The 14,055-nt window shown below is 40.4% G+C and overlaps 1 protein-coding gene across 2 annotated transcripts in view; it reads right to left on the bottom strand.

The window, feature by feature from the left end:
- The window catches only part of CTDP1 (CTD phosphatase subunit 1), a 66,630-nt gene extending 54,152 nt beyond the window's left edge, over positions 1 to 12,478 (bottom strand). Inside the window, exons 1-5 of one of the 2 annotated variants that reach the window (XM_044426327.1) lie at positions 11,744 to 12,478; positions 4,011 to 4,094; positions 2,660 to 2,753; positions 1,687 to 1,815; positions 519 to 669 (exon numbers count right to left, since the gene is read on the bottom strand). In XM_044426327.1, coding sequence (XP_044282262.1) covers positions 519 to 669; positions 1,687 to 1,815; positions 2,660 to 2,753; positions 4,011 to 4,094; positions 11,744 to 12,045 — 760 coding nt within the window. In that variant the 5' untranslated portion in view covers positions 12,046 to 12,478. The remainder of the gene's footprint in view (positions 1 to 518; positions 670 to 1,686; positions 1,816 to 2,659; positions 2,754 to 4,010; positions 4,095 to 11,743) is intronic. The other variant, XM_044426328.1, reaches the window with a different exon arrangement.
- Positions 12,479 to 14,055: the final 1,577 nt, after the last annotated feature.

Here is a 14,055-nt window from a genome sequence, read left to right as displayed (position 1 = left end):
AAAATCAGAAGGAATCACTGCCTTAAAGCAATCTGTAACACTGCAGCAAAATGGTAAAACGTTTAAGTTTCTCAACCATTTTCATTAAAAACATTTTGTAAAATGGAGTGCTTTATATTGGCCAAAGTTAAGCGTTCAGATGAAGATAGATTACAATGGGGTAAGAACACCTCCAACAAATTGTAGCTACATACGACAAGCACAATCAATTACATAAATTGTTATCAAATAATTCCCCCGATAATGCTTTCCACTTTCTGGAACATGGCAGGTTGGTGGGGTTAACTGTCTCCTTTGGGGTTTGCAGTGCAGAGATTTAACATTGCTTGTGCAACAGAGTTGGTGGTGTGGGCCACTTTCAGAATGGAAGCAGCAGGCCCTACCTAAGGATGGACTGTGTTGGATACTGCCCTTAGTCTCATTGCAACTGCTGCAATTTAGCGCAAGTAGACTTGAAAAGCAACGCAGAAAGAGCCTTATACCACTTAATATTGACTATTCCATACTGTGTTATTTACCTGCAATCGTATGTGCATACAGTCTGCTCCCAAAGGTGAAAACATGTAGTTCATACAGCTTAGCAATCTTTTCTAGGAATTCTTTACAATGAGGACGTAACCGAGTGTGCAGCATTGGTTCCCCTCGACCTAACTGATAGTGAAATATTCCCTATGGGAGACAAAACATGCTTGGTAAGACTTATGGAAACTAGGTCTCATAAACAAATAAAAAATTTTCCAGCTTATATAGAATGAGTTCCCACATGAGATTTGTGTGTTTAAATATGAACCTACCATTCTAAGTTGAACTAAATAAGCAACGATTAAATTTGACCACTTTGCATACACTTATAAAAATATATCATGTATAAAAAGAATCATGTGGTTCTTTTGTTCAGTGTTTATATTAACACCACATCTCAAAGTCTGAAAATATGCAGAGAAAATAAGCATTTTCTAATGAGGTAAATTTGAGGAAGACTACCTGGAAACACCTAACTTCAGTTTTGTTTGTATTGCTAACATGGAGGGACCTGCATACAAGACTATAGCCAGGACAGCTATGGGGTGTGTGTGTGTGTGTGTGGACTACCAACTATTTCTTTCATCTTTATAAAATCCCATTCTGTAGCAAATTCCTGCCTTCAGAAGAAGCTTTCAGGGTAGGGTAGAAGAAGGAATTCCTGAAATGTTCCAATACCTATATACTTTTAGTGTGACAACAAGGAATTTTACAATGTGGCCATTCTTTTCTATTTTATCCATACAATGAAATTTTACATTACAGATTTTATTCTGTTCTGTTCCAATATATTCAGAAGACAAAGAATAAATTCCACAATGTATTAAAGCATATACATTTTTTAAAATGCTAAAAGTTCAAAGGTCTCTTTATTTTTCAGTGCTTTTGGTGTTTCCAATGATATTGAGAAGTAAAATTAATTCTACACTTATGATCTGCAGGACTTGGAAAGTTGTCTACTTCATGTAAGTTCAGGAACCAAAATCAGTCTTTGGCAGTGGGTGGCAGTTTTTTTGGAACTCATTCATCTGTTGAAGTCTTGCCCAGTGTCAATTATACTCAAAGGTATTTTAATATTTAAGCCTACAACAGTAAATATATTAATGTTTAACCAAATATATTAAACCTGATCAAAGAGTATTATAATCTATAGTGTTGATTTACTCTGTTAGACATCTGCTGGCAGTGCTGTTCTGTGGTATGAATCAATGTCTGGTCCAAATCTACCATTAGCACCAGTTTTCGATTTCGGCGTAGCCGCTCCTGGTCTTCTCTTCCCAATTGTTCAGCTTGCTACAATACAAAGAAATGAACATGCTAAGTATACCTGAGAAAAGTTCAAATTTTTAATCACCAGTGGATATATCTCATCTATCCAAAAGCACATTCTTAAGAATACAGACCAATTCTATGCATGTTTACTTAGAAGCAAGCCTCATTGACCTGGTTTACACAATCACTGTGAGTAAAACCAGCCACAGTAACTAGTTTAAACCACGGCAGATATTGGAACATTTACCTAATCACCTGCCTAAGTGTAGCTTGTTGTGTCATTCTAACCTGGGTGGCATGGCTTGCTAGAGGCGAACATACATAAACCAAAAGCCCATGGAAAGTATGCACAGATTGCAACCCAAGTTGTCTAATGTTTGTTTATATATGTATATTTCCCCTCTTTAAGGAAACACAAGGTGGCTTACATAATTTTCCTTTTTCTCTCTATCTTATCCTCACAATATCAACAACCCTGTGAGGTAGGTTGGGCTAAGAGTCTATGACTGGGCCAAAGTTATCCAGTGAACTTCATGGCTGAATGGGAACTAGAACCCAGATCTCCTGAGTTCCAGTCCTGCATTCTTAACCATTACACCACACTGGCTTTCCAATGTTCCATTAATAATTATGTAAAAACATACCAACAAAAGGACATTTTCAAAGAACTCTCTAAGAACTGACATTACTTTGAAAGGAAACAGACATCAGTTTCAACACCTGAAATGACTTGGGATTCCATCCAATAATTTTGACTTTAAACCTGCTTAAGATAGGCATGCCCCATTACATATATAAATAATGAAGGAATTAGATTTACTGAATTTTGAATGTCTGCCAAAATTGTGAATGGGCGTATACTTGCCTCAGAGCTAACCATCAATTCTGGGACACTATGAACCATTGATACAGTTGCTGTGGATACTGGCATGTTCTGTTTTCCATTCTTGCTTCGGAGTCTAATAACAGAAGGAAAGCAAAGAAAAAAATTAAACAAATGCAAGTAGTATTTTTAAAAAATATACTAAGAGGATTAACTGGTTTACTATAGCATGAATTTTCACAGAACACTACCTTATCACATGAACAAAACAAGTACTAATTGACATCATGTTTAATTGGCAGGTAGAACTCTAAATATTCATGAGAACTGAACAAACAGTATGCCTTTGATACTGAAGCTCATGTCACACTCATTTCATACAATTTCTTAGGAAGAAAGTAACCAAGAAATTGCAATACAGAATATAAGTGTTTACTGTTCAGGATCCCATAAGTAAACATAAGAAAATGCTTAGAACAGTCCCTATGTTTATAGTTAGGGTAGGTTGGAAATTTGATAAACATTTACCACCTATGAGCTTGTATTTTGCTGTATAAAACTGGTTATTACCATTTTTTCTTCTTTACCAACATCCAAAAATAGAAGTGCCTCCAGAGAAAAAGAAACTACAATACATTACTCAGATGGATTCAATGAGTTATATTGGTGAGATACAAGATTGTGCTTTATAGAGCCAGAAGACTAGAACTGTAATGATTACTCCCAATATTAAGTGCAATCATTTGAAGTATTTTCACTCCACTATTCAGCTGAAAAGGACCCCAGTAATAACAACAATATAAATTGTTCCTGCCCTCGGGCTTATAAAATTAAAAATATAATGTAAAAGAAAAAGGGGATGGGAAAAGTAGACAAAAAAGCAAACTTGGGGACTATTTTTAGAGTTACATAATTCTTACAATGACCAGGAAGGATAAAAACAGTTCAAGGAGGGGAGGTGCTAAAAGCAGAGGGAGTGTTACATGAAAGTAACAGTTACCCATTTGGTGCATATTATCACATGCATGTCTCTTAGTTCAGCAATTTGCTATTTTCAGTTTTTACCCTATCATCTTGATTTAATATCAGTATACCTGTGCTTATACCTATCAAATGCTTGGTCCACTGTAGGCATTTCATGTAGACTGATACATCGCCTATCCTCAAATTATGGCATATTTATACTTTGCAAAGCCAGGGTGGTATAACAATTAACTACACTTTCTTCTGACAAGTATTTCTGGCCCTACTGGCTTTACAATTGGCAAAAATTACTCTTAATACATGAGAAGTACATTATTTGAGTGGATCTGTTTGTTTTCAATCAAATTTCACAATTGATCCATTGTAATCAGTAATAAGTAAAGGTCCAGCTTAATGCAACGGTACTCACTGTGTCAAATCTTGGCCACATTCTGCACATAAACCTTTCATAACTACAGGGTGACTACATCCTTCCAGCCTCATCAGAACACCCCTGGGAAATAAAGTAAAATCTGATTTAGAGAAAATAATTATTTTACATTTTCTATTGTATCTGATCTGCTACATAACTATAAATATGTATTTTCCCTCTTTTTGTGATTGTCACATTGACCCAGTTTGGATATCACATCTATCCAAGTGTTTATTTAAAAACCAACAACCCTGCATTGTGAGCAAGGTGATACATGTTGCCTGATCATTCCCATTCCAAACAGGAACAATGTAGGAACAATTTCTTCCTGGGTTGTTCAGCACTATGTTCCAAGTAGATTCCAACTCTGTTGATTCTCCCCCACTAAGACCAACTTCCTGTTTCATGTAAAACACTAACCCAGGGATTGACAGTTTGTATATTTACAACTACCCAGGTTTTAACTACCACACTGCCCAGGCTTTAAATGTTACAGCATCTGAAATAGGCCACTGGATACGAGGGAATAACCCAAATATAACATACAAATCTACAGAGTATGTGCAGCTCTACATTACTTGTGCATAAAGGTAATACAGATTTTTATTATCTTTAACACTCTTAATTGGTATGAAAGAACACATGATCCTGGAGTCTATTTTTTCTCTAAATCATGGTCAGCATTACCAACACAACAGCCTAAAATGAGGCAGCACATGGAACTTAACATAAATGACATATTCATGAAACATCCAAAAGGAAAAGAAAAATTCCATGTATTTGTTAAAATTAAGACCCAATGAAGTGCATAGGTCACGATGTAATAGCAAGCATTGGTCTTGGTTAATGGGCAGTGTTGTTAGTTGCGAAGTTGTGCCCAAAATCAAATAAATATCATGAGGGAGAACTGAAATTAGGCAGTTTACCTCAATCCAACCAACAAGAGGGCACGATCTGGCCCATGAGTCTAATCTGGTCTGTGTGGTTGCCCAATATAGCCCAGGGAGAGTTGAGCACTCTCTGCAGACTCCTCTCTTCCCTTTCTAAGACCTGCCCCCTGGCCTGGGGAGAAGAATTCCCTTGTTATCTCTGTTCAGATATAACAACTGGCTGATCCTACACTGAAGACTCTGCCTGAATTCCTTCCTGCACCACTTGCACCCTGTTTGGGAAATGACTTGGGCAGGAATAAGGTGCCTAACTTGCCCAGGAATGCAGGACTCAGTACTGAAAAAGCTGGCCAATTTCTTCCAGAAGAACTGAATCATGATTTTATGAAGGAAATGAGCAGAAATGAAATTAAGCAAGTCATCTCAATGTCACATAAACATATACCATTTATACTATTTGTACAATATTAATACATTTTCCCCAAATCAACCATAAGCGTCCAGAGTTAAAACTGGAGTTGCTACAAGGCTTTGTAATCATAGACAGGGCTCCAAAGCTTACATAATCACTTTTTTTTTAAAAAATCACATTTTAAATAATCAAACATGTTAAGACATTAACAGCTTAGGAAATCTTAGTTGTCTTCCGTTTATTTTAACAGGTTCTTTACACACTTTCCAAGGTAGTGAAGCACCACCTTTTTTACAGTCACTGCATTTCATTAATATATAACTTATATATTCAGAACTGGAATGCTTGAAAGAAAAAATATTTCTGGAAGCAACATGCCACAGCTGCAATTTTCATTAATAAGTAAGTAAACTTCAAAAATTTATGAGCTAATATTTCAATAAGGGTTTTTTGCTTTTTGTAAGCTGTCCAGAGACTTTTTGTATTAGGACGACATATAAAAACTTTACATAAATAAAATTAATTAATAAATAAGGTTTTGCACTGTTGGCCAAACTGACAAACTTACAGGACATAATAACTGATTGTGGATTGCTACCCATGAAGGGTTGTCATGTAATAAGAACCCTACACCATTTCCCCAGGATGGCTTGTGCATGAACAACAAGCCATCCCAAGAATCTATAAACTGTTTTATAGGTTCTTGTTTCTGCAGTGGGTTATAATGTCATCCAAAACCACATGGCTGACCCCATAGTGGATATGGGGAATAGGTTAACCAACCATGTGGCAAAAGCAACAACCCCCCTCCCCCACCACTACTCTTGCCAACTTCCACTTGCAAGCTCCAGTGCCAGTGGTGCTTGAGGGCATCTGGCACGGCTGTCTTCCTACTCCCTATCATGCTGCAAGCCATGTTGGGCTTGCAGTGGCTTCTCTTACCCTTTGAAACATAATGCATTGAGGGAAACTGCAAAAGCTGGCTGTCAGGCTGACCTTCATGATCCCCATTTTGCACAGTTCTTGAAAAGTGCCCCAGCTACATCTTGGAGGTCTTGTCCAGCTTTTTTTTTTTTTTTTTTTTTTTGGAAAAATGGTTTGGATACAAAACTGACACCAAACAGTATTTTTATTTTTGTATGTAACAATGTGAAAAGTAATGTTTAATTTTAAAAGTTGTGCAATTGTGCAACTGTGATCTGTAAAGCCACTGTGAAGGTTTGAAGCCTTGGCTGAAGCAATGTCCAGGAAGCTGGCTGCTGCCAAAATTCCTCACCCTTAATATTATGATAATAGAGTCAATAAATCCATCACCCCACTTTGGTACCTTTTGACAGGCTGAAGAAGTGATCTGTTAAGATAAACTGAAGGCACGAATAATTAATTGCTGAGGAGGAGCTTTTAGGGATTTTCACCCGATTTTCATGCAGCAAGATCGTCGTTTTTTTTCCTTCCTCACTTTGTTCCCATTGAGGTACACATTTTGCACTTTCTCCTGAGCCTCTAGGTATCTAAGAAAGTACAAACATGCAGTGCCCCACTTTTACAAAGGAAAAGGGGTTTTGACAGTTGTTACATCTGGCTGTCATAAAATGTGGTCCCTTTAAAAAGGGTTTGAGTTAGAAATGGTTGCTTTTGGTCTGGGACAAACAGACCAAAGTTGAAATCATCCATTTCTAACTCATCTCCCCACATTTTAAGGCAATCAAGTATGAGAAAGGGAATCTACATTTTCACTTTCCTGTGTACCTAGACCAGGGGTCGGCAACCTTTAACACTCAAAGAGCCATTTGGACCCGTTTCCCACACAAAAGAAAACACGGGGAGCCGCAAAACCCATTTGACATCTAAAATGAAGATAACACTGCATATATCATTTTTTACCTTAATGCTATGTATAGCTTCAGTATGATTTAGCTGCAGCTCTTGTTCAGTCACTAAAAACTGTTATTTTTAATCTTACATTATAAACTAGTAGGACTCCTTTCATATATTTTGAATAGGAGAACAGCTTCCTGAAGAGTCAAAGTCAGTGCTAAAGGGCTGCATGCATTAAACAGCAAACCCCCTAAGTTCGTCAGCAGTGAAAGCAAGTGAATCTACACACGCACCATTAAAACCATTTGGTTTTCTTCAGAAACTTTTATTTTCTTTGATTTATCCATGGTTGGCCTACTGTGGGGGGAGGGGGGCTCAGTAAATCAGCACAGAGGAGATATAGGTGTGTTTAGTGACTGATTAGTAGATAAACATTCAAGTGCTGTGAATTGTGACAGGTCCCAAGCACAGCTTTTAACATTCAGATGAAGGAGATTACACTGGGCCAAATAGAATCTTTTCAGCAGCTTTTCCTGTAACTTGAGAGCTTGCAGGAAGCTTGTTTAGCAGAGGAATGTAGCAATTTACTTAACTAGCTGATTTCCTTAACTAGCTAGCACTGTGTTCCTGAGTGGAGCTTCAAGCAGATCAGTGGCTGTGCCAGCGCGTGTTTTGAGCGACGGAGCCGCAGCAGAGGGATTCAAGAACCATGTGCGACTCCAGAGCCCCAGGTTGCCAACCCCTGACCTAGACACTTGACAAAATGTGCATTCTGATAATGTGCACTGGGAGGGGAGGGGAGGGGAGGAACTTATTATAAAGGTGGTGAAAATCCTCCCAACCCCCTTTTCAGAGAAAGACATCTACTTTCAAAACTCTGGGTCCTTTTACAGGTACTTCAGGAAAGTAAGGATATCCATGTTTTGTTTTACTTTTGACAGGGACACAAACTTCCACATTTTTGAGCATTTAGAATCTCAGAAAAGAGTGGAAACTGACAATAGTCAGGTCCAAAAACAAACAACACTTCATAGAGGATCTCATCAGAAAGCTTTGAGCTACTGCATCCTCCTCACTTGATGCTTTGATTTCTCTTAATAGTTTGCCTTTTGGCATCTGTCAAGAGAATGAAAAGTGAAAATACACCTCTTTGCAGTCTCTCTGGGTCACTGCCCATGATGGGTGCCTGCTTATGCAAATCCAACTAAAACAAAAATCTAATGCAAATTTCTTGTGATCTCAAAGCACAATCTCCAAGGTGGGTAGAGCGAGTGAAAAAAAGCTCATGAAAAGTGCTTATGATCACAGTGGGGCAGGCAGACAAGATGGGTCCTTTGAAGGGGTGTCCTGGGATACCCATAATATAACCAAATGGAAGGAAGATAAGCCATGGTGAACCCCACTATTTCTTGGTTGTAGCATGAGTTGTTTCATAAATACCTTGTGTATCTTATTTACAGGGTGGGATGCTGGGTTGTGCTAACCTTCCCATCAACTCATGATTCCTTTACAAATGTATGCAATTATAATGGACCTTAGCTCACAATTGGCATTAGAATAATTAAGGTGGGAAGACTTTAAACAAAGTTTAAAAATCCTGGCAACGTGGGACAGAAGCTTTCCCTTGTATGGAATACAAACATTCACCAGAAATAAAACTAAGATGATACTAAAGACATGGAGCACTGCACAGAATCTAGAAATACACTTCTTTTCAGAGCTTAAAATACCAGAAATTTAAAACATTTTTACCCCAACTTTAGCTGAGAAATTGATCTCAAAATGGTCCACAAATGCATAACAGCATGTTAAAATAGAGCAATAAAGGTAAGATACCAATTTAAGAACCCATCTACTCTTAAAGTACTAGGCAAATAAAGAGGTTTTGGACTGGCACTGGAAATACTAAAGCGTCAGCAAGCGGATTCCAAAGCTGGGACATTACCAGAGAAAAGGTCCTTCTCCAGGAAGCCACTCTTCTAACCTCTGTCAAGGTTGGCTCTTGAAGAAGGACCTCAGGGGAAGATCTTAAAGTTTAGGCAGGTGTATACAGAAGGAGATGCTCCTTCAAACAACCATCCATTATTTGAGATCCATTAGCTATATTTAGTTAAAAGGAACACACTGGTTACATGACTTTTTATGTTGCTGAACTATTAGTTTAAGAGTGCTTTAAAGTGTATTTTTATTGAATATTTCTATCCATGATAAAACTGGGCATAAAAAGCACCCAGTCAACCAGAGGATTCCACGTGTAAAAATGCTTTGTAGTTAGGAAACAGCTACTGCACAACATGCTTAGAGCAACATTCCAGCAATATGCTGAGGAAATGGGTTAACCCATAAAAAGGGTCACACGCATGCACAACACAGTGACAAAAAGCTACAAGTGCAAACAGTCAATTACTGTTGGGCCTGTTATCAAACACAAATTTCTATCTAACTTAGATTTTGAAGACACACAAATCTCTCTGAATATTTAATTCTAATATGTGCACACACACACACAAAGATTTAATCTATACTTATAAAATGACATCTCCTTAATATCAGTCTTTTTGCTTTGGTATAGCATAAGGCAAAATTACTCAAGAAATTATGCTATAATCGTTAGTTCAAATTGTCCTTTTTAAAAAAAGCAACAAACTGTCCTGAACTAATATATTAATACAGATCAGTAATTGTTAGACTTATCTAATGCTGTCATGACTATTAGAACAGGAATTACATTTGTAAAAACAAATCTGAATTTTGGTAAATTTCAGAATATTTCATTCAAGAATTTATTTTGCTACTGTATTCTCTGTTTCCTTAACTGTCGACCGGTAGGGTAGCAGCTCTGTCTTAAAACTGATCCAACACTGTTGTATTTACTTCCGAAACAAGGCCGTATATCTTGCCCACTTCAACCTTTCAAGGTAGGATGTATAACAAACCTAAATTCACAGACTACTGTATTTTTACCAATTCTTTCTCCTCACAGCATCCCTTTGATGTACATTAACCTCAAATTCAGCATTTGGCAAAAAGTAAGCCAGTAAGTTCTGCAACTAAATGGAGGTCTGGATCAGGTCAAGTATTTGTCCAACATTCTACCACGGTTTGATTCAACATCTCCCAAAATCTGCAGCACATTTCGCTAAATATTAGGGGCAAGTACTCCCTGCAGAAGGCTAGGACTAACAGGCCATCTTAATGTTGGTACCCCAACTGTGAAATGCCCTTCTGCAAAGAGTTTCACTTGGTACCAGGTGAAAAATTTTAGTTCTCAGGTCTTCTAAAAAAAAATCCTGTGTTATTGGTATTCTGAACCAGTAAGTTACTATTTAAGTGCTGTAGCATTAGGGGTATTGGGGAGAGGCACGTTGGAAATTTTTATTTTATGATAATAAAAGGCACCTTCCAGATGATTTGGACTGCAGCTTTCCACAACCCCTAACCACTGGTCATACTAGCCAGGACTGACAGGAGTTTTAAGCCAAAACATATGCCAGGCACCAGCTTACCTATCTCTGCATTGGAGCAAGAAAGTCAACCACAACTACAGCAAATATAAAACACCCATTTGAAAGGTCCTTCCTTGACATCATAACAGATCCACCAATGACAATAAAAGAATTGTACTATGCAAAAATAGTCATTGTAAGAACGGATAAGTCGGTGACATACAAACAATATATAGTACATTGAAACATTTTAATCCCACCTTAACCGTCAAGGTAGCTGCAGATTGCAGATCAGTAACTATCTAAACTATGCTCTTCTTTGCTAACATCTGTCTCTTAGCAAAATGAACAATCAGCATACAACTCTTTGTCTACTTTATCTTAGTGGAGTGCTGAAAGTGAAAGTAAATACAAGAAAATTCCCTCAAATGTGATAAAAAGAAATCAGTATGGTCTACAACTGCCTTCCCCAATCGGGTGCCCTCCAGAAGTATTAGCATGTATTTCCTATCATCCCCAGCCAGCATAGCCAAGCACTTCCATCTGAGTCACCACGTTCTGCTTCACTATGCAGTCCTCGCTATTCACTCCTCTCATCTCCTTTATGAATTGGGATGCGGGGGAGACAAAGCCTCCGCTACTGCAGCTGTTCATTAACAAAGCTCACTGCTTGACAGGTTTACTTTTCTTTGCACTGCCCAACACTTTCTCCCTCCTTCACACATTCAAACCCAAATTTCTGTAACAGAATAGTCATCGTAAGAGAGAAATCTAGGGGCGCATCGCAGTGGCCAGGTGGGTCGCCGGGCCAAACCACCGCGTTTCTCTGCCTGCGTAGCTCTCCGGCTGCAACGGGGGGGGGCAGGGGGGGAGGAGGAGGAGGAGGCGGTGCGGCAGAGCTCGGCTGTCACAGGCGCCGCAGCTCAAGAGGGCGGGGAAGGGACGGGCTGCTGCTCCGCGCGCTTTCCTGCCTCTACTCGCCGTGCACCACACTTCGCTCTCTGCCAAACAGAGAGCGGGCGCCGAAGCGGCTCGAACTACCGTCGCAGCGGCGCGAGGCGTTTCTGAGTCCCGGCGGAATCCACCTCCTTCGCCGGGGGCCCCAGCCCTACCACCCGATACCCCAGCACCCCCTCGCGCGCGTGTTTCCCTTTCTGTCCTTACCCGGGCGGGATAACCTGGCCAAGCTGAGCGCACAGCTCTCGCACCACTCCGGGCCGCTCCGCCTTGACTTTTCTCTCGGGCGGTCGCTGTGGGCCGGTCTCCGTGGGCGAGGTTCCAGGCCGGGCCGGGACCTGGATAGGTACGCAAACCGCCAACACCGACCCGATTTTCACCGCCGCCCCTGCCGACACTTTCCATTCCAAGAGACGCAGGGGCTGCGGGCCAGAGACTCGGATCTCCGTCACTTCAGACGCGGTGCCGTCCCCTCCAAAGGAGGCGGCGGCGGCCCCCGGTTCCTCCATGGCCTCGGCTACTGGGGCGCTATCCCAGGCCGGGCCCGTCCAGGGATAGGTCGCTATAGCAACGGCAGCGACACTACCGGCTCAGTGATAACAATCGAACGAAAACGTTATCTTATCTCCTCCCCTCCCCCCACAACTACTACCTTCAAAAAAAAAATAACAACAAGGAGTAGTCACGAGCAGCGCCGACTGAGCGCGAGGTCAATGGCTCGGTGCGCAGGCGCGAGGCACCCCTTTTTTTTCTCGAGCTCGCGTAGCCTTAAAGGGACAGCACCGCAAACCTCAACACGCCAAAGAAGTGAAGCGGTAAAGAAGGCTCTTAACACGCTTCCAGGTCCACAACAGGAAGTTTTAGCCTCGCCTTCAGTGCTTTTTCCGGCATCGCTCAGTAGTGACGCAAATGCACACCCTTTCGTCCGCCCTACGCGTGGACTGCATAACATACGATCCCATGTTCTTAGCCCCGGCGGAGGGGATTGTGGGATACAGATGCGGATCCCAAAGGTTCTTTTTACGTTGACTACGTATCCCGGCATGCATTTCTTTGGCAGTTAGGCGCATGCGCAACTAGCTTAGGTCAATGATTCGGACAAGAATTCTTTTGATTCCCTGGTCGGATGCATACAACAGTAGTAGACAGACTGCCTACGGAAGCTACAGAAATTCGATTTATAACGACAGTGATTTGCCAGCAGAACAAAACCAGAAGATTGTCTTCTATGAATATGCTTGTGTGAGAGAGTATGGATTTTACAGTGTTTAAATAAAATCACGCTCGAAATGTTTGTGAATCCCAAATGAACTGGCTAGTATTATCATCTCTGCGTTGTAAATGCAAAGAGAAGGGAGATTAAAACGAGCGCACTGTGGCAGGAGATGCTTGACCTGACTTGTGACAATTCTTTTAATATAGTCTAGTTTTATCCTCGGATATTTTATTTCTTTATTAAATTTATATTTTCTTTTAAAAAGAGCTCAAAGCGGCTCACATTATTCTCCTGCTGCTTTCAGGCTTATCCCCACAACAGCAACCTTGTGAAGTAGGCAGGACTGAGTTGGGTTGCCTCCGTGGCTGTGCTGGGACTAGATCGCCTGATGGAGTCCCAGTCCCGTGCTCTTAGCCACTGCACCACACTGGCTGTTACGTACCTGTGTGTATATTGGCTGTGAATTTCGGGTGTTGCAGTCCAGCACATCTGGAGGTTACCAAGTTGGGGAATTCCCATTTACAAACATTGCTGTCACCAGAAGCTGCACAGGGGGTGGCTATGCCCTCATTTGCTTCCATGCCTGAGGTTCCCCTCAGTTAACAGTCTGTTCCAACTTGCACTAAATGTAAACAAGCTGGTCAAGCATTTGAAGCTTTACAGTTGTGTAAGACGAGAATAACATCATCAAGAATGGCAGAATACTATTATCACCTAAAATAAGGCTCCCATCACATGACACATACATTGGGTTGATGGAAGATACAGTGAATTATTGGTGGGTCTAGTGAGTTTTGGAGGATGTCAAAACTTTTATTGATGGGAGCTGTTCAGCAGCCATTTTTCCATATACAAAACACATTTTTTCCTCAAGTGGTAGCTGAGCCTTCAGTAAATGTATTGGACATTGCACATCAGTAAAGTTCATAAATCTTGCAAAAATATAGCATAGCAGACATTTATAATGAGATTGTAAAGACTTTATGTCCCAATGGGATGATAAAATTTGGCAATATATATATATATATATATATCCTTCCATTTCTATCCCACCTTTCTTCCACTGTGGAACTAAAAGCAAAGTGCATGGAATTCCCAGTTAGTTTCCCATATGGCCATCAACCAGTCCCAGACCTGCTTAGTTGCAGCTAGGCAACTGCATCATGTGTCCCCAGACCATGCCTTGGGGCTACCACCAGTTTCCATTCTTTGCTGCAAATGTTTGCAGCTCAGCTAAAACATGCAGGACACTGGAATTACAGTGATATTCAAGATATCATCCACTATCATCCACAGTGTATGT

This window comes from Varanus komodoensis, unplaced genomic scaffold (assembly GCF_004798865.1).
Source record: "Varanus komodoensis strain SLA01 unplaced genomic scaffold, ASM479886v1 scaffold17, whole genome shotgun sequence".
Taxonomy (NCBI): Eukaryota; Metazoa; Chordata; class Lepidosauria; order Squamata; family Varanidae; genus Varanus; species Varanus komodoensis.
This window is presented reverse-complemented; position numbering and strand designations above follow the sequence as displayed.